The sequence below is a fragment of the Opisthocomus hoazin genome, chromosome Z, assembly GCF_030867145.1.
Source record: "Opisthocomus hoazin isolate bOpiHoa1 chromosome Z, bOpiHoa1.hap1, whole genome shotgun sequence".
Classification (NCBI taxonomy): Eukaryota; Metazoa; Chordata; class Aves; order Opisthocomiformes; family Opisthocomidae; genus Opisthocomus; species Opisthocomus hoazin.
The window spans coordinates 66,228,818-66,252,627 of record NC_134454.1 but is presented as its reverse complement, the minus strand read 5'-3'; the positions used below and the strand labels follow the sequence as shown (position 1 = coordinate 66,252,627).

At 37.6% G+C, this 23,810-nt stretch overlaps 1 protein-coding gene across 7 annotated transcripts in view; it reads left to right on the top strand.

Annotated features, from left to right (window-relative positions):
- The window catches only part of ERBIN (erbb2 interacting protein), a 120,042-nt gene extending 96,938 nt beyond the window's left edge, over positions 1-23,104 (top strand). For 5 of the 7 annotated variants that reach the window (XM_075446905.1, XM_075446902.1, XM_075446901.1 and 2 more), the window contains 8 exons: positions 1,072-1,252; positions 2,014-3,535; positions 12,312-12,455; positions 13,280-13,411; positions 15,156-15,365; positions 16,518-16,610; positions 17,219-17,293; positions 19,900-23,104. In XM_075446905.1, coding sequence (XP_075303020.1) covers positions 1,072-1,252; positions 2,014-3,535; positions 12,312-12,455; positions 13,280-13,411; positions 15,156-15,365; positions 16,518-16,610; positions 17,219-17,293; positions 19,900-20,007 — 2,465 coding nt within the window. In that variant the 3' untranslated portion in view covers positions 20,008-23,104. The remainder of the gene's footprint in view (positions 1-1,071; positions 1,253-2,013; positions 3,536-12,311; positions 12,456-13,279; positions 13,412-15,155; positions 15,366-16,517; positions 16,611-17,218; positions 17,294-19,899) is intronic. The other 2 variants (XM_075446904.1, XM_075446903.1) reach the window with 1 other exon arrangement.
- Positions 23,105-23,810: the final 706 nt, after the last annotated feature.

Sequence of the window (23,810 nt, the reverse complement as noted above, 5' to 3'; positions counted from 1 at the left end):
GAAGTTGGAGAGCAATTTCTCTTTTGCTTCACAGAATATCTCTGTCCAGTACTTTCGAGGACAAAAGGCTTTTCTGACCATTAGATGTAAAAGGGTGAGATTTAGGGGAGATGAAAGAAAACCACATGGATGTAGCAGGAAGAATCTGCTGAGGATCACATGCAGGTGAAAAGATTGATGTTTATCAACGCCATCTTTGGGGGTTTATGCCAGACTAAAGTACTGAGTCAAAACTTCTTTCTTGTCTCTGGAGATGGACATTAGTTGCACAAAACTTAGGCTTTTTGGCACCTGTAACTGTGTCTTGAAGGAGAAATTTAAATGTATTTCTTTGTACACTTATATCAAAATCATGACTGGCTTGAAGTCCCACACAAAAAGTTCTTTTTATATGGATATAGTATGTACGTTTGCATACATTATGCAAGAATCAGTGTGTACAGGTGTAAATTACTCTGAAAATGTTGTCCTCAGTGATCTTCAAAGCATGGGAGTGCATTGGATTCTAGCTCTGGAGAAGAGCATTTTTCTTTCCTGTTTTTTTTACATTTATGAAACTGTACAGAGCTTATCCAGTGATGTAGATCTTCCCAGAGTGCTTGGTCTAATAAATAGCTATTTAACAATGATGTAATGTTCAAAATCAGAAGCTGTGTACACTTTCAAAATCCTGCATGTGAAGCAGTGTACTTCATGTTCATAGGGGCTAACATTCATGTAACTTTGAAATCATTCCAGAAACAGAAGTACAATGGGATAGATGTTTTGGGGACACATTGCATAATGTAGCACTAGCTTATGCCAGGGAAACTTGGAACAAAGCAATATGTTAAATTTCATAAACAGGTGAGGGCTGTTTATATTGAGCCAGATATTTAAAAAAAGAGGAACTATTGCCAACAGTCTTTTGTAAGTTTAAATGAAGTTTGCGAAGGTGTCGGCTTACGTTTTAGTTTACAGTAGTAGGAATTACTGAAGAACAAGAGGCAATTTCTAAATACTGTAAGGTACACATTAAATGGCTATTAAACAGATGTATGTGTCTCACTAATTGGCACATTTTTATTTCAGATTCAAACGATGCTGATTCCTTATCAGATGAAGCTATCCACAATAGCAATCAGAATAACAGCAACTGTTCCTCTCCTTCTCGAATGTCAGATTCTGTTTCCTTAAATACTGATAGTAGCCAAGATATTTCTCTCTGTTCTCCAGACAAAGAAACACATGCTGCTGTTTTATCCAAGATCAGGTTTGTAAGATCCTGTGTACTGCTGAGCAAATATAATAGAAAAATGTTACTTAATCTTTCACATTGTGACCATTCCTTTAATTCATTAATTTATAGTATAATTGATGTTTAAAAATAATGGAATAGTTCTCAAAAAAAAAGGACAATAAAATTCAGAGGCTAATTTTAGTATACAAGACGTGGTTCCCATCTGTTTTAATAATACCGTGTAATAATTTCATCCTTATAATTTGTTATCCCTGCAAAATACTTCAACATATTGTTTTAAAAGCTCTTTGCTTTCATTAGCATAATTTTGAAGATCAATTTCATCACCAACATAACTATAAAAGGGTTTTATAAACTTATAAAAGATGGACTTGCAGGTTGCTACTTTTCTTGAGGTTTTAGTGAAATGCCGTTTTAAAAATTGCCAATAGAAACAAGGTGTTTGACCATTGTCATGGAACTTGCAAGTATTTGGTAAAAAAAATTGAGCTATTGTCACTTCGTACTTTTTGATACTTTTAAACTTTTTCATAATTCCTGTTGAATTTAAACAAACTTCTGAAATCAGATGACACAAACGTTGCCAAATGAGTCCTATATGTAATGTATTTTTGTAACGGTGAGATAGCTAGTCATAAATCTGGCTGTATATTGGTCTTTGTCCTGTTTTTTGTGCACAGTATGGCTGTGTTGCATGTTAATGATTATTTTTTCTAAAACAGTTCTTAAAGGAATACGTTGGTTCCTTTTTTAAGAGCCATGTTTTTTTCCAGGCGGGAAGATGAGAATTTGAATAATCTTTTGCAAAATGGAGGCGAATTGAGCATTACAGTAGAAGAGAGAATGAATGTGCAAGAGAAGGTTACAAATTTGTCTGAATATGAATTATGCATTGAAGAAAGATTGGGCTTGATAGGAAAAGGTGTTGATCTAAGCACTCCTACAGAGGAGTCACGCAAATTAGACCAAATAAACATGAATATCAATAAGCTAGTTAGTGAAGAGACAGTGCCAGTTCCTGTAGAAACATTACAAACACAGGAAATAGTTTCAGTAAAGGGATTCTTGAATAACAACACGGAAGAAGAAAGTGAGCCCTTGGAAAATGGAAATAAATATCCTATAAATAAAGTAAATGGATATCCTGAGGAAGCAGTAGAGTCTTCCAATAAAGATGAACTGATGAGAAGCACTACAGTTGATGGCGATTCTGCTGAGCTCTCTGTTTCGAGGAGCACTGAAGATTTGTCCCCACAGAGAAGTGGTCCTGTGATGAAATCTCACAGCATCACCAGTATGGACACAGGTGGTCTGAAAGTCTACGATATCGTCAGTGAGAATGGATCTGAACAGCCAAACTCAGTGGTAAAATCAGCATCTGATAGTGCAGATGGAAAAAACATAGTCCGAAGTAAATCCGCTACTATTCTGTATGATCAGCCTTTGCAGGTTTTTCCTGGATCGTCGTCATCATCTGATTTAGTGTCTTCTACAAAAACTGTGCTCAAGTTTGACTCAAATCACAATCCTGAAGATGCTAATGTGGTGAGAGGATCAGTGACAAGTGGTGCACAGATGTTCTGTGCTCCCCAGTATAATATTCAGTACAGCAGCAGTGCAACAGCGAAGGACGCCTTGTGGTCCCAGAAACAAAGCACTCAAGTAGAACAAGGCAGCTTGCCTCCTTCACGTCTGCTTAGGTCTGACAGTGCAGAAACCCCCAGCTATGTAAAGCATTCTGCCAATATGAATTTCTCCAATCATAACAATGTCCGAGCCAGTGCTGTGTATAATACTCATCAGCGGATGCCTGGGAGACATACAGATATGTGGGCTATTCCACCGAGTGATAGACTGCTCCCTGGAGCAACAAGACACACCCTTCAAAGGCAGAGCAGTGTGTCTTCTACAGCTTCTATAAATGTTGGGGATACTGGACATTCAAGGAGGACACAGGTTCCCGAAGGGGACTATTTAACGTACAGAGATTTGCATTCAATGGGAAGAGCTCCACCAGTAATGTCAGGGCAGCAGAGACCTCTTTCTGCCAGGGCATACAGCATTGATGGTCCAAATGTACCCCGACCACAGAGTGCTCGGCCATCAGTGAATGAAATACCAGAAAGAACTATGTCAGTTAGTGACTTCAATTACTCACGGACTAGCCCTTCAAAGAGATCAAACCCAAGGGTTAACTCTGAGCACTCTTTATTAGACACCCCAGGAAAAAGTAAAGTCCCTCACGACTGGAGGGAACAGGTGCTGCGACATATTGAGGCTAAAAAGCTAGAAAAGGTAAAAATAACAACTTTAAAACTTTTCTACCTTTCTGTTACCTGGATACAGAGTAAGTAAAATACTCTGTTTTGAACTGCTTTTAATTACCAGTGAAAATGTACTTCTGATACTGCCTTAAAAAAGATAAATGTGTTTGTGATGAGTATCTGAGAAACAGTCATATGGTAGACTATAAATGAACCTTTCCCCCAAAGAAAAAAGTCCCTGTTGTTTTTACATCATACTTGCCAGCTTGGTCCAGTTACTTTAGAATACATTAAATAATGTCACATTGACCTGCTGGACTGCAAGGCCAGCTCTTTTAGGCCAGGTAATTTTTATTGCAGCATTGTGTTTGTATTACACTACAATATACCCTTACACTTCTTAATCTTTCTGTTCTGCCTTTCCCCCCCTATTTCTCCTCCTTAAGAACAAGCAAAAGAAAATCAGTAAAATCTGTTCAGAGGTATAGGTCTAGATCTTCAATTTGTGAAGAATTCAAAAGCCATAATTAACATGTATTTGCCTTCAAGCCAGTTGTCTTTTGAAGTTGGGTATCTGACAGATTGTTGAATGAATATTTATTGCTGTGAGATGAGAACACTTAAAAATCTTGTTCATTTCAGGAAATCACAGGAGGGTTTGGTAAAACTAGACATGATGAACAAGATTCTTCATGTACTGTACATGCTATCAAGAATCCGAGCTAATTTGTAGAGCTGAACATTTATATACCTTCAAAGAATTTGAGTAGAGACTGGAAGAGTGTAATCTGTGCTGTCCAGCTAAACCAGTTTAAAATATCATCGCTAAATAATGGGTAGAATGTTATTAGCCTGATCCTGTTTCTTTGGAGGCAAAGTAAGGCAGTCAAAATACATTTTGATTGTGCCAGCTGGATGGATTTTTCTTTTTTAATTTCTTTTGAAAGAATATAGTTTGGTTTGTGATTATTATGCTAAATATTTCAATATCCCTGATAGCTAAAGAAATTTAATTGAAGATGTTCGGCAAAATTACTTTTAACTATGATCTTTCTTTGGAAATCCAAGTATTTGGAGGGATGGGTTTGCTTTTGTTTGTTGTACGTTGCATAACTTCTGGTGATAGGAAGGGGTGTGATTTGTTTGTTTCTAAAGAAACCTGCACAACATCTGCACCTGTTCTTGTGATCCACTTTGAGTTGGGTACAACATTTGATATTTTAAGGCTTGCACAGTACTGTGCTGTAGTGTGGGGACACTTTGTCCCACAGGGCGGTCACAAATCTCACCATGTTGCAACCCTAACAAAAGGTGCATTTTCTGGTCTTCCATTCGCCTGGATGCATATATCAAATCTTACATGAAATGACAGAGAAGCAAAAATCCCAGCAATCCCTGAATGCAGAGGGAAGCAAAACTTCAGTGCACTGCTAATGCAGTTTTATAGCTCGTTCTTGTATTGTCTACATTTAACATGTTAGGAAAAATAAACATTTAATACATCAGTGGTAGCTGTTCAGGTACTACAGCAGTGTAGTCACCTTTACTGAAATGAAATTGGTTGCCTGACTTGATTCCCTTTATATCTGTCCATACTTTCTATCATGCTTTATATGTAAACCTTAAATTTTTATTTCCTGCTAAAGCGGCATGTAATGGATGTTCTTGAGATCTTACATGTGCATCTAATTTAACAGATCACAGAATCACAGAATAGTAGGGGTTGGAAGGGACCTCTGTGGGTCATCTAGTCCAACCCTCCTGCTAAAGCAGGGTCACCTACAGCAGGCTGCACAGGACCTTGTCCAGGCGGGTCTTGAATATCTCTAGAGAAGGAGACTCCACAACCTCCCTGGGCAGCCTGTTCCAGTGCTCCGTCACCCTCAGAGGGAAGAAGTTCTTCCTCATGTTCAGACGGAACTTCCTGTGCTTCAGTTTGTGCCCATTGCCCCTTGTCGTGTCGCTGGGCACCACTGAAAAGAGCTTGGCCCCATCCTCCTGACACCCACCCTTCAGATATTTATAAGCATTTATTAGGTCCCCTCGCAGCCTTCTCTTCTTCAGGCTGAACAAGCCCAGCTCCCTCAGCCTCTCCTCGCAGGGGAGATGTTCCAGTCCCCTCATCATCCTCGTAGCCCTCCGCTGGACTCTCTCCAGTAGTTCTTCATCTTTCTTGAACTGGGGAGCCCAGAACTGGACAGAGTACTGCAGATGGGGCCTCACCAGGGCAGTGTAGAGGGGAAGGAGAACCTCCCTTGTCCTGCTGGCCACACTCTTCTTGATGCACCCCAGGATCCCGTTGGCTTTCTTGGCAGCCAGGCCACACTGCTGGCTCATGGTTAACCTGTCATCCACCAGGACACCCAGGTCCCTCTCCGCAGAGCTGCTCTCCAGCGGGTCCACCCCAAGCCTGTACTGATGCATGAGGTTGTTCCTCCCCAGGTGCAGGACCCTGCATTTGCCTTTGTTGAACCTCATCAGGTTCCTCTCTGCCCAGCTTTCCAGGTTGTCCAGGTCACACTGAATGGCAGCACAGCCTTCTGGTGTGTCTACCACTCCTCCCAGTTTGGTGTCGTCAGCAAACTTGCTGAGGGTACATTCTAACTCTTCATCCAGGTCGTTGATGAAGAAGTTAAACAAGACTGGGCCCAGTACTGACCCCTGGGGGACACCACTTGTTACCAGCCTCCAACTAGACTCAGAGCCGCTGATGACAACCCTCTGAGTTCTGATATTCAGCCAGTTCTCTATCCACTTCACCGACCACTCATCCAGCCCACACTTCCTCAGCTTCCCTAGGAGGATATCATGGGAGACTGTGTCGAAAGCCTTGCTGAAGTTCAGGTAGACAACATCCACGGCTCTCCCTTCGTCTACCCAGCCAGTCATGTCATTGTAGAATCTTAGAAGTCTGGTTTGTGTGCACGTGTTTCTTTTGTTCTGGCCTTGAAGCATTTTAAAATAGCATTTACCTAACAATTTGAGACTTATTTATGAGTTTAAAAGTGAAAGTGTATATAATCGTCTACTTTGTATTCTCTGCAATATGACTGACTGAAACAGAAAAATCTGAACTGTGAAATATGGAGATATGATCCTATATGGCAGCTGGCAAATATGATAATGTGGAAATTCTAGGAATTTATTGGATGTTTCTTTGTTCTTTTAAAATAACGGTTTTGATATTTCTGTTTGTAATTAAAAATTAGCTGGTCGAAGGGGCTTAATCTATAAACCAGACTTCTGAAATGTTTTGAAGTCTGAAAAAAATATCAGTAATTACAGAGCTCATTTAAGGAACAAGCATTTAAGGCACAAGTTCAATTACAGAGCTCATTTAAGGAACATTTATTGAAAGTTGCCTTGACGAAGTTTGCATGGATTTAAAATGGCGGAGTTTTTCTAAAGTATAAGATGCAACACGGACAAGAACAGGTATATAAAATTAAGCCTTATGAATAATATTCACGTATTCTTGCCTGTGATTGTACACAACACTATGGGTAGTAGTATCACCCTTGCTGTGACTCTTCTGAGCCTGTTATTGGATTTAATCATGTTTATTATTTATATCCTGTGCTTGTTAGGAAAGAGGGTGTAGTGGGTTTGGGGGGGTTTGTTTTGTTGGGGTTTGGGGTTTTTTTCATTTTGCTGAGCTCCTGAAGTACTTGTTTATTTTGTTTTTATAAAATTTGGCAACTAAAGGAAGAGAGAGAGAGGGGTGAACCCACTTAAATAAACAGTGTCTGCTTGTTGGACAAATTGGAGAAGCTAGTTATTTTTTTATTTATTAGCCCTTTTAACCTGATAGAGGTAGGGGAAAAAAAAACTTTAAAGAGTTTAATTTGCATGAGGAGAGATACAGTATAGTTTTAAGTCAGCAAAAATGATCAACAATGGATTCCAGCCAAGTAACCAACATTTGTTCATCCCTTTGACTAGCTGTAAGGGGGCATACGCCAATCAACTAAAATTATCATTCTGGTATCATTCCTTTTATCATTCCTTAAGGAAAGTGAAAGCAGTTCGTAAGACTATTTGTAAATAGGAATTTTGCATATATTCAGGAGAAACAATTTGCTTACCTGATGCAAAGCATATTTTGTTGTGGGACAGAGAAGACAGCTTATTGAAATGTGAAGCTGCTCTCTAGTGGTTACAGATGTAAGCTGTTGGAAAGCATGCTGTTAATTCTGCCCCACTCCCAAACTCCATAAATTTAGTGCACAGGGGACTTTTTAAGAACAGTAATATTTCTCAGCATATTTTCCTTTTTGAGTGTGGCTTGCCAATTTTACCAGTTGATACGTGGCAATATTCTTCTATAGTAGTCTTGTTGAAATTTAGGAATTTAAACAAAAATATTGCTTGTGTAAAAACACTAGTGTCACACACATTTTGCTGTGTGGTAGAGGAATTTCTCATCTGTAAATTGCAGTAATAAATATCTGGAACAGTTTTCTGCAAGTATCTATTATATTTCTGTATGCTGAGTAGGCAGAAACAGTTACTGTGCCTGACTCTGTCCTTTCCTTACATATGTATATTTTCTTTTTTTGTTGTGGATCTCTTTGGAGTTCATCAGGTGCGTGTTTGCTTTCAATTCTAATTTCATCTGGAATGAAATCCTCTTACTTTTTTATCTACTATTTGTCTAAAATGACAGAGCTTTCAGAAAAGAGGTCATAAAGATTGATTCCTACTTTCCAATTCAGAAATCAGAATAGGTGATTTTATTCTCAAAGTTGCCAGTGTACAGTGCCTTATTGAAAGAAAAAAGTCGAAGTGTTTCAGTATTGGCAGACAATTGCAGTTTTAACCAAAGGTTGAAAGTTTTCTTTGAATTAATATTTTATGCTACATACCTAACTTGCAAAGATATTCATATGCCCTCAGATTTTTTCTAAGTTAAGCTTGCTTCAGTATGTCAAGGAAAGTAACTTCATTGGATCTGAGTGCTTAAGTGTTTATAAGATTATAGCCTGAAGACTGTTGACACTGATAAATTACAGGAATGCTAACCATTCAATAGTTGTTAGTTTTAAATTCTGATTTTATTTTGTTTTCTCCATTTTGGATGGACTACTGAACCATCAATGTGTTACAATCATGTTTTGTGGAGTTCAAAAGTCAGTACATCACAGTTTAGAAGGGATAAAGTTCTTGTGCATTTGGAATGTAAACAAGTTTTGACCTTGCCAGCATTTTATGACAGTAGAATTTAAATTATATGTAATTTTCCATGTGTAACTCTTCAATAGGCATGCTGTCACTTGTTGAAGACATTTTTTTGGTAGGATCAGAGACCTAAATTCATGCCTTTTTTTCCCTCTCTCATGACTGAAGAATTAGTTTCGTAACATTTAAGTTGTTCTTCTTTGGCATAAACTGGTACCTTGCTACAACTCTATCAGATTTCAAACACAGCTTTTTATCACTTGTGTGCTTTTATTCCAAAAGGCTTGAAGTGTTAATTATAGGCATTTCAAGTGTTCCAGAATACCTTGAGCTAACTTTTTTTAAAGAATCTTAGGTAGTCAAGGTGGGAATGAAAAGTGGAAGGATTTCTATACATTTAATATAGCCTCAAAGGATAACTTATGTCCGCTTTTAACTGGCAAGTGATTCTAAGTGCTGTTAAATAAATAAATGAAAAGACTAAGGCTTAGCAGTTAAGTTAGCAGTTAAGGCTATACCAAGATAAGTAGGATGTAGAGTCGTATTCTGTGCAGATACTTGATTTTCTTAGTTCGTGTGCTATTCCAAAATTTCATGGATTGTTGTGACACAATCCAGCTTGTCTTAAAATTACAACAGTATTATCTAATAGAAATTCTCCTGGGTACATTCCACTGTTTATTGTCTTGCGCCTAAGTAAATGTGTGAAGGCACTGCAATTCCCTAAAGACACCCTTTTGAGATCTGATACTGTCTTGTAAGCTGCAAAATGGAGAATGTTTTCTGACTCTTAGCATTCAAAAAGAATGTAAGTAAAGCCCTCCACTATGCTACTAGCTGCCTGTCTAACCTTATTCCATTAGAGGCCGATTTTGACTACAAATCCTGATTTACACGCTGAATATTTTTTTTTACTTTATACATAGCTATTTTTTCTTGATGTATTGTAGCTTTTAATATGTGTTCTTCACGGTTGAATAACTTATTTCTAGTAAACTTTCACAAAAATATAGTGGAACATGGCATGTATATTGGTTAGTGTATAGAAGTTTAACTGAAATGAGATTTCTCAAGCCTCATATATTTGAATTATCATTTTGCAGGCCATTATGCCCTAAGACACTGTAGCAAATCAGGTGGAGAATGAAGTTGGTGCTTGGAATTAACATTCATAGTTAATCTGAAGTTTAGACCATACACTTATTCCATATTTAATTTTTAATGAATTGGAATAAAAATCAGTGGGTTTTATGGCTTCTGTATATTCAGATTTCCCGAGTGTCTTCTCTGGTGCAGCAGTCTTCAGGACCCTCATTAGGAAATGTACAGCCTTCATCATACTCATATTGAGAAGCAAAATTTAAAGGAATAGTTTTCGCACTCCAAAAGCCTCAGTTTCTCTCTTCCCAGCTAAAAATAAGTAGAGGAAAAGTACTTCCTAGATTTGTCACTAGGAATCTCTTCTTGTGTTAAACTAAACCTTTCTTACAACTCCATGTAATTTTAAATAGTATTTGTTCTGCAGGAGAAAAAATGTGTTTGCAGTACTTCTCGTGTTTTCCCTTCATCAGTTGCACAATAATTTTTTTGTACTTTGGAAAAAGTCTCTACCCAGAAAGGAGAATTTATAAACCCTTCAATAAAACTGCTCTCAGGCGATGTAATTGCCTTGAAACTCAGTAAATGGAGTTAACTGAAATCTTAATTTCTGATGGACAATTTTGTGGCTCTACAAATTTTAGCAAGGTTCTACTACCATTTGCAGATCTATTGACACTATTTATTGACCATCTGTTTGGGTCCTTCTAAGAGAAGAGTGAATCTGGTGAATCTAGGTATCTTTGTAGTAAGATGGTCTGCTAGCGACACTTTTGGAAAATAACTTTCTAGTCTCACTATGCATTCCTTCTATTTTTATCTGTCTTTTTGCCACTTACAGAAGATGGGGGAATATAGGAGTCCCTGAGAGGAGCTTCTTGTAAGGAGACTTCAGGGAGTTGCCTGTTCAAGTGGGGAAGAAGGCCACGTGGCTAATTATAGAGACTATTTTGAGAAGAGTTACGGGAAGATGTTTTGAAGCGCTAAGGAGCTAAGGAAAGCTGTCTTTGTCAGTTTCGTCTGGGTACTTGGCCTGAAACTTACGGGAGCAGTAAGCTCAGATTGAATGTTTGGTAAAGAGAGACTTGAATCCCTGTACAGTCTTCTCCTCCCAAGAGGTGGAAAGCCTCTGGAGACTTTTCTGGAAGCTTGAAAAATCCATTGACTAGAGAACAGGGGAGGTGTAGAAGAGCGGCATGAAGAAGAGTCACTGTGCCATTCAGTGCAAGGTTATCCAAGAGCCTTGGCCAAGAGAAGACAAGTATTGTCAGTAAATACTGTTTTCCAAGGGAGTTTCCAATGATGGTGCTACCAGGGCATCTGGGGAGTATGAATATGCAGAGGCATATGATTTTGATTATTAAAGTAGTTTTAGTTTCACAAGGTAAAGCTGGTATGAAAGAGCAAATGTCCGTCTGAGGACTAATGACTGTTTTCAAAATCAGAATAGTATATGCAGTCAACAGACCAATACCAAAATGTATTTATTCATGTAAGACTTGTTGCAGTACCTTAGTCAAGTGATACGTATTTCGAACTTTTTTCTTTTTTTTACTTGGAAAAATTTGAAACTTCATAAAAAAACCCAAAAACTTTGAATTTGCTGGGTTTTGATGCCTTGTGGTAGATGTTTCACTATGATCATCTTTTTTCATGGGTCTTTGTCACTTTTTCAAGATAGGTTTCTTTCATTTATCAGGGTGCACATGGAGGGTTTTCCTTTTCTTCTTTGATGCAGTCTCTTTGTTTTGTTTTGTTCTTACAACGACAAAAGTCTATGGTGACAAAAGGGTAATGTCTACTGCTTTCTTTCTATTACCCGTGCCAATGTTGCAGAGGACAGGTTTGCAGGGTAATGAAGCTCAAAACCAAACGACTATCACTTCTGTCCTTGAGCTCATGTTACCTGTTTGATTGCCTACAGTGGCACGGGTGGACTTCAAGGCTTCTTTCAAGCCTCCATTTCTTTAAGTGAGGACTGTTCACGTTCTTGAATGTCAGGTGTTATTGGAATGCATTGATGATGTAGACAGCATTGCAATAGCAAGAAAACCCAGTCAAACAGTCAAATCTCTGTCTCTGTGTAAATTTTTATTTGTACTGTAACAGTAATGGGGGGGGGGGGTGTGAAACAAAATAATAGCTGGCAATTAGATGGTTTTCCACAGGTGTTTATCTTGACTCCCAGCTTCTCTTCCTACCAACAGATCTGTTGTGTGGCAAACTCAATGAAAACCTACAAATTTTCATAAGCTGTGCACCTTTGTTGTTTTTCTAGACACATGAACATTTGTATTACTTTATTTACATGTAATTCTGCATGTTAACTGCTGATTGCATGCTGATTTACAGTAAATAAAGGTAAATAGGGGTCACTGAGTTGTGTTGTATACATCACAGTGGTACTATTCTTGCATGGATTTATCTTGCATGACAATGGAATATGTTTGTATTAGTCTATGTATAACATGTCCTGTGGTTTATGCATGCTGCACTAATCTCTGTGTTAAATCTGTCCCCTCTTTATTCAGAGCATGCTGTCTAGGTCCTTTAATTCCAATTATGCTGCAGTTAGCAGCTTTCACTATGGCAGCTCTAGGGATCTGCATGGCAGCCAGGGTAGTGTTGCCTTGAGTGTTGCAGACGGAAGAGGTTCTGGTGTGCACATTGTTCGAGTGAGTACCTACAGGAGGCTATTGCAATATATAGAGGGGGAAAGAATAAACTGTGAGAGGTGTCCATAAATTGACAGAGTTATCCTTTTACATATGGCCAATGCTTTCAATAAAAAGAATATCATTTGTGTGCTGGAATTTTTTTTACAGGCATTAAGTCAAATACTTTGCCTTCACTTCATATGCCTTAAACTTATTGCAAGGCTGTTCAATTTAATGTCATGAAGTTGAGTTTTCTAACTGGCTTTTATAGATGGTTGAACATATGTAAAACTGTCTGGTTTCATTGTACATATGTGAACAAGAGATTACCATTCTGAATTTAACCTAGATTGATAAAGGCTTGAACAAAATATTATTATGCTTTTTCCTCCCTCAAACAAATTCTGATCATGGAAACTGTACTGTAAGATACTTCAGGCATTCAAGAAAATTAATATTTTACTTTGTAAGAAAATGTGAGGAAATTACTCTTTAACTGTTAGCGTCCTGAGTGATGTTACAGTATCCATAGTGAGCAGGATAAAGTCAACAGCAGGCTTCTTTTAACCATATGAATCCTTGAATAGGCAGTCCTTAGCATTTGTTGACTTTTCTATCAGTTTATTGGTGATCAAGACACCTCTTCAGTTCCTAGTTTTTGTAAATATCTATCAATATTTTATGGGTAATGTCTCGGCTAGTAAGATTTTCTGCATAAATAATGTACTAGTTAATCAAAGATGATAAAGGCCTTAAAATGTTTTATTGTGGGCTTCTTAGGAGAATTTTTTAGTTTGAATTATATGAAGACAGTCATCTTTACTGCTCCATTCTATTTAAAGCATCCCCAGGCTTCTACTTCAGGAGACCAGTGCCAGGATGAAGTATTCATTTCAGCACAGCAGAATTACTCATCTGCCACACATAGTCTCAAAGATGTTCCTCCAGACAGTATGAAGAAAATAGCTGTGCAGGTAATTATCTATATGACACTGTGGGTAGGATGTATTTATTATTATTTGTAAGGATATCGGTTTTTATTAGTTGTAGAAACATATGCTGGTATAGCAGTTGGAACTGGGGCTTCTTTAAAATGTAATTCCCAGGTATCAGAGGTGGCATAAATGAAGTAGCATCCTCCTTTTGGAAGACAAAATAATTAACTGTATGAAGGGGAATAGTTCTCATTTTTCTGCAGCAGGAGCTTTGAAAGAAGAAATTTGCAGCAAAAGATGTAATTACAAGTGGAAATTGGAATATGAGAGATGAGTTCAGGAAAGCAGTCTGAAGCTGATTAAACCTTTTAAAGACCAAACTTGAAATCTGTTGTGATGAAATGCTGATGATAAACTAGAATTTGTAGGAGACATTTGGTATTCATCTCTAAAGACCTGTACAGGCAGGGCTTACTGCGGTGAAACTAAATGGATGCTTATAAATTACTACAATGCAGCAACTGATTATCTTTTTATAACTTCAGCAATTTCACTTGCATTTCTACAGACATTGGTTATAGGGAATTTGCATAGCTGTCCATACATGTTGCCTATGTAAACTCCACCTCTGACAGTGCAACAAAAAATAGTTTTTCTGTCATGCTGTATGTTTTCAGAAAATTATGTAAATTGAATACATCCAATCTGTAAATAAGCTAAAAAAATGTATACATACACACATTACCATTTCACAGAATCACTTTTGACACTAAAAAACTCCTCTTAACAGAATAGGTTCTGATATGTGTCCATTCACATAGCATGGTTAAAGGTTGAGATTTGCACACTTCATTTATTTATAATACTGAGAGAGAGTATTTTAACATCCTTGTATTCTATAACTAGTGAGATAATGGTGGCAGGCAGAAAAAAATCTGTAACCCAAGTCTGTAGCATTTTTGGAATGTGGCAGTCATACAGATGGATGAGTGACTGCGTAGGCTACATAAGAGTGCGAGGTATGCAGGTGAGCAGGGAGAAGGCTGCCCATCTCAACACAGGGCTGCAGAGCTGAACAGTAACAGAGGCTTCAGTAAGGAATGTCATCTCCAGCATGTTTCTTGGTGACATGGTTTGAATGCACTATATGTCTTGACCGTTGTGTGCCTTACTGCTGTTTGTCGTCATTATACCTATCAAATCAGTGACAGATGTGTCAACAAAAGAAAAACACTTATTGGACACGTCATTACAGTTTTGATACTAAAATCTGGAACTTGTACGTGAATTTGCTGAGAAGATTTTCTTGTGAAGTGGTCACTAAAAGATGCTTAGAAAGCATATAATTCCTGTCTGATAGCTGTCTGGGAGTTCTATTTTGTGTATGATCTACTGGGAATTGTTACAAAATCTCTGAATTTTATGCAATAGAAGTGCAGACTATAATGATATCTACCAAGTGTCAATACTGTCAGTTGCACTGCTAGAAAATAATGGTTGGGATAACTCAGGGGAAACAAGTGCTAAAAGCAAAGACTGTCTAGTCTGTTCTGGTAGATTAGCACTCAAAGTTAAGTTTTGTTTTTCAGATTTCTTCTCAGGAGATCAGAGCTGATGACTATAAGGAATATTGAGTGTAATAGTACATGATCCAGAAGAGTAGTTTTAGTAATGTTCCTAAAATTACAAGCAGTCAAGTAGGAAAAATATTGAAATAATAAAGGAGGAATTAAGGATTGCTGCTTATAAAATTTATGACGTAAAGTGTTCATGTTTTATTCAGATACCTTTGACAAATGGACAAATGTGCCAGCCTCAAAGACCTCAGGCAAACTACAGCCAAGTCCATCATCTCCCTCCTCAATCATCAGTAGCAAGACATCCATCTAGAGAGCAATTAATTGATTATCTGATGTTGAAAGTTGCCCACCAACCTCCCTATACCCAGTCCCAGTGCTCTACCAGACAAAGCCACGAATTGGCAAAGCAAGAGGTAAGAATAAAATCTAACTGGACAATATGACATCTGTTTGTCAGTGGCAGTGAATTGTTAGATTGTTTTCTGTTGTTGCCATTTCTCTGTAGGCGGTGACAGAAATCATATAGGAATTTATCTCCAGCAAAAGACAGAGTTCTCTCAGTGCAATTTCACTACTGAAATCACACATTCCTTCTCATTTTGAGCTCTTTTTACCTTTTATGTGAAAAGTTTTTATCACTCTTTATTATGAGAGAGAAATGTGGTAGATCTTTAACAGAATGTACCAGAAACTTAAAACTTACATCTTTTTACTGAGCTAGAAATTTATTTCTCAACTACGCTTACTGATCACCAACTCATTATTTATCTAGAAACTGAAAAAATACAAAGTAGCAGTACAGCTTAGACTACTTTGCATCTATTCATTGCTATCCAGAATGGTTCAAAAACCTGCAAATGTAGAAATGTGCATCCATAAATAAAAGCCAGGATAAAAAAAAGTGTGAGCATCTGATGCATGCCTGATAACTATCAGTTTTATTTATGATAGACAGATATGGATTAGAAATTCTTACACAATTTAATGGCAACTTTCTTTCTGCTTTTGGACACAGGATGGTTCCTCTGTATTTTTTTGGGTGTTATGAGAAAATAATGAAAACTACGTTTTCATTCTGTACTAGAATGAGAATATCCAGTTCTTGTGTAAGATAAGTTTTCTAGTTAACTATTCCAGCAAGAGAAAGGGGAGACAGCCTTGGCTACACAGAACTTAGAGTGAAAGTAGGAACAAGGTTTGATTTTTAAAATTCACCTGAAGGTAACAAAGAAATAGGAGGAACAGGTTCTTTCATTGGAACGTGTATATTTTCTGGGAGCATTAAATTCATTTACATAGTATCAAAGTATCTCTGAATTTAAAGCCCACATGGACTATGATTATAATAATAGTGATATTGGAGTAAAACTTATGTAGAATATGTGATGCTGTTTTATTGGAATTAATAACACAAGATATAATACTCTTTTGAACTGTGATAAATGTGGGTTTTGAGTTTTTTTCTTTTCAAAGCTTCACCTGAATTCCTCAGTAATAATGTCATTACAGTAGCTTTGAATGCAGATTTTCAGCCAGTTCATCTAACTTTGGTTCTAACTACTTAGATTCGAGTGAGAATTGACAAGGATCCAGAACTTGGATTTAGTATATCAGGAGGAGTTGGTGGTAGAGGTAATCCATTCAGACCTGAAGATGATGTGAGTATTTTATACTAATGCATCTTAAAATCATTTTGATTGATAGTATTTCTAGTGCTTAGCAAGGGGGGTGGGGGGGGGGGCAGGCGGGAGCACATATATTCCACAAGCCACTAAACTCCAGGATTGGAAGGGAGAAGAATGGGGACAAATGATATGGAAAATCGAGGTTGTAGGTGACCGCAGTGCTCATGTGACAACACAGAGGATTATTCTAGCTAAGTGGTGTCTTGCACAGTTCCAGATATTATTCAGCAGATTTGAGATAGTGAATTATGGAGTTTATAATTAGGAAGCTTCTTAAAAGAGAACATGATTTAGCCTACGGCCTTGTTTCTGGTGGTTGATAGTTCACCTTGATGTATGCAGCTGCCAAATTAAAGGCAGATCAGAATTTGCCCTTCAGTACTCCTTTAAAGGCAGTTCTCTTGGATTTAACATCAGAGAAGGAAAGCAGTCACAAAAGCCAGTAGACCTGTACAATAATACAGCATTCTCTTCTACTTAGGATGGAAGATTGAAAATATGTTTTGAATTACATGTTTCTTGCTACCCTATTATTAACGAGATAAGTTGTCAAAAAATGTTTTCTGTGTCTGTTTTTCAAGGGTATATTTGTAACCAGAGTGCAACCAGAAGGACCAGCATCTAAGCTGTTGCAACCTGGAGATAAAATAATTCAGGTACTGTGGTCATATAATTAACAGCCCATACCAGTTCATTTTTATGGTGCGCTTTTTCTGAGAGCAGAATCTTTAGTTTTTAAGTAGATTACAAGTACCTTTTCCAGAACCATTCTTACATTCTGGGATGATGCTTTTAATTTCCTTCCACCTAACATGAAAATAGATGATGTAGGCTGAAGCGTTAATAAGTTGCATCATTTTTTTGAATTCTGGATGTTTTTCACACTCTTAAAGACAAAAAAACAGGCCTAATGTTGTCATTCAGGATGAAATGTGAGTGTTTCACAAGCTTTACTGTCACTCAGTTGTGTAACTTGTGTCCTGAGAAACAAGTTCTCTGAACACCAGCCATTGCCCCTCACACCTGCTCTCCTGTTACACCAGCCTCTGTCTCCGTCCTGCGGTTCCTGCGTGTCCTGGCTGCCTCCGCGCCAGCCGACGGGCGATGGCAGGAGCTGCTTCCAGGCTGGCTGGCCCCTGCCTGGCCATGGCACCCACCTCCAGGCTGCCTGGCTGGCGAGCCAGCTGGGGGGCTGCAGCAGCCGTGGCTTCAGGGCTGCAGCTGTGCAGGGGCTGCCTTCCAGGCTGCTTCTGCATCAGATTTGTCTGAAGCTGTCTAGTGAGCTCATAAGATATTTGGGCAGGGGTCAGGGAAATGGACAGCAGGGTTATGTAAGCCATACTTTCTTAGGGAAATGGGCTAACGAGGCATTTGGACAAGCACTGTAGCCACCCTTAAAGTTGCAAAGCTTGTTAAAAATTAATTCACTGGCTTGAGAATGTTGATAGAGTTGACTCTATTGCATTGCAGTTTTCTGAAAAAAAACAAAAAACAAAAAAACAAAAAAACAACAACAAAAAACACCAGCCACCCACAACATCATGTGAACGGTTTTGTAAAACAAACTGAAAACACGGCATAATCTTTTGAGTGAAATATAAAGCCCAAAGGCACACAGGAAAACTAAATGGAGGTAAAGTTGTTCTGACTAGAAGATGGCTTGGTTTTGAGCACAGTACGTAATTCTGTACTTGTTTTTCCTCACTGGACCAAGAACGGTCCTACTTCTCTTACTGATGTAGACAAGGGATGGGCGTAACCCTCCAACACACTATACAGGAGCAGAAAGCATGTTAAACCTTTGAAAATACTGGTAGCATGTTTTTTACTTATTGATATTCCTGTCCTTACAGAATTTTGTCTGTGACATTTATAATGAAGTTTCCTTTTGTCATGTTGGCTCTGTTTGGGCTTTGCTTTTTGTTTGATGAGGAATTCATAGTTTGAAAAGGAGCTGAAGGAGAAGTTGTATTTGCATGCTAAGACAATTAGAGGCTGTTTCATTTCTCATAACTGAGAATATTTTTTTGTGTAACAGCACATTCTTTATGCATGTGATAATGCCGATGATGATGTAATGATAGTCCCACTCTGTCTTGTTGCCGCTTGGACAGGTTCTGCAGTTTTTGACTGAATATCATCTCTCCCAAAGTGACTTTGCTATGCTTGATTTTGCAATGTTCTCGGTAAAACATGCATTAGGCATGCATATTATCACGTGTGTCTAATACATATGTCTAATAAAAATATTCTTCGTGACCAGTGACTAGATAATTGCATGTAAGTCTTAAGATACTGTTGTGTGTTGGGTTAGGTCTAGGACATTCTGTGCAGACGATGATTTGGAAGGGTTATTGCCACTTTGGCTCTCTCGACAGTCTGTACCGAAAACTTTCTCTGCAATGCTAGACAGATGTAAAAACCACTGCCTTTACTACAAAGGATTCAGTAGGTAGCAACATCAGGTGTCCACTGATGGGATAAGAAACTGCACCTCCAAAACGGCACAACTGAAGCGCAGAGCGTGCGACTAGTTCTGTCTGTTGCCATGTAAGGGGGAGCAGCTCAGGGAGAAAGGTGGGATGACAGCTGGCAGTAGTAACAATTTAAACTGGATGAATCTGTCATGGCATTCTGCAAGATTTTACTACCCAGGCTGAACATGAATTTGCAGTAGTACACCCTGAGAAGCTGAACCACAGCCATGTTTTCCCTGTCTTGTGTAGACCACTTAGGCCTGCCTCTGTTTGCCAAGCCAAACCTGTTCCAAGAATGACAATGTTGAGTCATAGGAAAATTCAAGCTGGAGGTGACCTCAGGAAGTGTCACACCCAAAAATGGCTCCCAGTGTTTTTTGTTAAAGACTTCGATAGTTTGAATTTATCACAAATGCCATTTCTAATATTCTAATATTTAAACTGGAATGTATCATCTGTACTGCATTTGCTTTTTTTGGCATGACCAGTGAATTAGTCTGATGTTAATGGCTTAAAGTTCAGTTTTCTCTTTTGCTTATTTGCAATACCTTTGGGGCAAAATTATTTCAAGGCTAACACAGTAGTTTAATTTCTTGTAGCATCCAGGTACATGTTCAACTCACATCAACAATGTAGTCTGCAAATCTGTAGTGTTTCATTGTCTACATTCATATAGCATTTGGTTATTTTGAACTGTAAGCTTAAATAAAATGACATGAAATATGAGACATGTTTCATTACCATGGCATATGAGACTCATTTTCTTTTTTTTTTTTTTTTTTCAGGCTAATGGATACAGCTTCATCAATATTGATCATGGACAAGCAGTATCTTTGCTAAAGACTTTTCAGAATGCAGTGGAACTCATCATTGTGCGAGAAGTTTCTTCGTAAATACTGTGGATTGGGGGGAAAAGCCAGCAGGATTGATTGAAGGACTTGTGGGAAACTGAATATTTTGCTTATTTTTATACGTGAAAGGAACTCAAAAAGAGTTATGATCAAAATTTGTACAGGAAATACTGAACTTGTGGTTAAAGGGGGAAAAAACCACTGTGTAGAACATACAGGAGATCATTCTGGAAATGCATATGGTCAATAAACTTGTTTTGAAGCATTATAGCAATCTAAGGATCACTCCTCCAAGAACAAACCTGTGTTGTTTTTTTGTACAGATGGTAGGTTTATTTTTGGATAATTCATACACATTACTAAACTTTGAGCAAGGCTTTGCAAAGCCTTGGTTGTAGCCAGTGGACAGATGGCAGGGTTGTCTGTCCTGTAGCTGTTAATTGCCTTTCTTTTTTTTCACCAGATATTAATATGTTACGCTGAAACCACTTCTGTAGATATGGACAGGAGATACGAAATGTTGGCTTTGCTATGTGCACATTGTATGGGTGAATGGGTAGATGGAAGGTGGTGCTGGTTGGACAGAATAAAGATCGGGTGAAACAACGATGCTATCTAAATCTGGACTCAGGAAAGAAGAAGCAGCGTTTAGTTCTGGAGTGTACGTCTACCAATAGAAAATGCAGAAAAAGCTTATGGTGTTTTTTAGGAAGACTGTAACAACAAATTTGTGAAATTCTACAGGATTTGTTCTTAGTGTAGTCATTGAATATTCATTTGCCACACGTGATTTATGTTTAGTTGGGTTTTTTTGCATACAGAATTTTTTCAGTTGTACTGTGGAAACGTGCCCAGAGGTTTTTCTCTGCCGTGGAAATCCCCAGTTTTGTGCAAATGGTGATACTGTTACCTTTATTATAAAGTACTCCATTTTAACCTTATAGACTTTGAAAATGAAACTGAAATGGCCAGTTTTTAAGGTTGTTGCCTGTATTACATATTTAAACACACAAAGTAAATGATGCAGAAAAGGTTATGAAAGACGTCTCAATTTTGTTTGGCCTTTGCATTGCCTTGTTAATCAAAAAGGAGAGTATACGCATGGAGCTAGGTAACCAAAGCAAGTTTGTGAAACTTTGAACAGTGATGGAGGATTGTTGTGGTGAGATGGAGAGCAAAGGGAGGGTGTAGTTACAACCCAACAGTTTGTAATGATGTTTTTTAAAGGGCTGTTCCTACAGGTAACATTAAATGTGAACTAGACACTTCAGAGTCATTAAAGGGTTTCTAACTATGTTAATATAATAGTGATTTACCACAGGCTGCCTTTGTTCCTTATTACTGTATAAAGTATTCAATTATGCTTCTATTAATTTTGTTTACCAGAAACATTAACTTTATTTTTCTCTTTCTCCTTTGTAATTGAATAGAAACTGCATAATCTGCAGTGATAATTAATACACGGTTGTTATGGACCAGGAAAAAGTGCCATAGAAGACCAATAACTGTTTTTAATCAGGGCTAATGATTAGCCTGTCATTGGAGCAATATTCAGTTATTGCAGTTCATTTTTACTGACATATAAGTTGGTAGTTTGAGTTGGTAGTTGCTTTTTTCAACCCATGTGTACAGAAGTAAATGCTTTTAATAAGGCTAGGAAAAACACCAGCCTCCTTTAGTTTTGGGACAATGAGCAGGAAGAGAGAGGAATTATACATAGCTAGCGGTAATAAACAGGCAGTACTTTTTAAATAAGTGAACTCCAATATTATTGCACTTCTTTCAAAGATGTTAACTATTGCTTATTGTACTGTGTATAGTTCTAATAATTGTAATTGAAACCCTTTAACAACTCTTTGTATATTTTAATTCTTTTTAGTTGATTTTCAGTAATATTTACATAGTAAATGATTTTTTTGATATATTAGCAGAAATGTGCTGTATTTTGATAAAATTCACTTATTTTCTGTGTGCTGTTAATCTTCAAAGAAAAGAATGAGAAATATAGCTATATAATGGCAGGCTTCAGTGTTCGCTTTCTGAGATGTGTTTTGTTGTTTAGTTTCTATTTTTTTATTGAAAATGCATAATGTTCACATGTCCATTACTTTTAATCATGTTATTTTTATCACACACTGCCTTTTAAAGGGGATAAATACAGATAAGTCTGAAATTACCTTGATCTTCTACATAACCTATATCTTTTGGAAGGGAAAAGTCCAAAATGCAGAACTGATTCTTTACTGATCTTGGACTGACTTTGTATACATTTTGCAGTACATTTAGATATATCACTGTGGAATTATACTGTATTGTATTTTGCTTTAATGGTAACAGCAGTTTTGAATGTTGTTGTGTCACTTAATTTTCAGATGTATGTGTCACAGGAAAATTCTACCAAAATGTATTTGGCTATGGTAGAACTATAGAAGTAGAGATTTATAGCAAGAAGTTTAGTACTTCTTGTGGAAATACTTGGCCAAAGCTTGTCTTCAGTAAATTAGCAAATCAACCATCTAATAAAATGTGGATTATACTGATTTTACTCAGTAAAATGTTCGAGTTTTCAGTGGATTGCAATGTGTTTGTTCCTTCAGTGACTCTGTGTAAAGGTAAACACATGTCAGACTAGATGATTTTGCAGAGAGTGGGAGAAAGATGTCTCCTGAACTAGTCCAGCTAGGATACAGCAGGAGGAGATACAATATCAGCACTTTTCATTTTGAATGCATCTTAAACTACATTTTGAATAGAATAAAATCCATCAGCAGCCGAAGTTACTGCACATAGCAGTGAGTTGATGCAGACTCTGGTAATTCTTTCTATTCTTAATAGTTCATTAAAGAGTCAGTTCGACTGATGTAATGAAAAGATGAAGTCTCCCACATATTTATTATGTAAATACTTTTTTAGTTTCTTTTTTGGACTGGAGTTAAAAAATGTGTATATACTTGAAAGCACTCTATGAACACAAACATAGCAATAAACAACACACAGAATTCAAACCTTTATGATTTTTTTGGTTTTGTTTAGAAACACTCCCTTGTCAACAGCTATGAAATGTTTTTATTGATCAGCATTTATTCAACATTCCAAATTTTTGTATATAATTAGACTGTTTCTGAGGTAACACATGGAGAATAGATAATAAACTAATGCTCTTTAAAGCTGTGTGTAGTTGACTTATTTAAGTTCTAGGGAATTCTGTAATGCAGGTAAATGCAGGTTTACATCCAGTTTTCTTGGAGACCACCTGACAATGTAGTAACATTTTTCGTTGTATATGTGGATCTGCCCTATCAGTGTCACTACTTAACTTCCCACCTCTGCATGGAAGACTGATTCTAACTATAACATGGTACAGCCCTGATGACCATGGAGTGTTGGACCACATTTAAGTTTCTCTGTATCTGCTCGCTACCTGGACTTTGGATTTTTTCACCCTCCGTATTTTCCTTGTGAGCTCTCTTTTTGAAGATGTTTTTGTTGTCTTTTCTGCCTTTTATGCATCAGACTTCAAATTTATTCTTTCCCATTTCACAGATATTATTTATTAGGTAAGCCTTATTCCTGTGCAACTGAGCCTTTGGTCTCTCACTTTATTTCATAACTCAACAGTTTACTTTTTCCTCAAGCACCTGAGAATGCTGGAGCCAACTCATGCTTTTCTGACTGGAGGCACTTTTTCAGAGAGAAAGTGTATTCTTGGTATGTTATTTCTGTTGCCTTGGATTAAAATCAATTTTGCAGTGTGTCCAGAAAGACTCTGTTGCAGCATCTGTGACATTGCCTCGAAACTGGGAGTTTTACTACCCGAAATGCTACAACTGCACAATACAATTGCC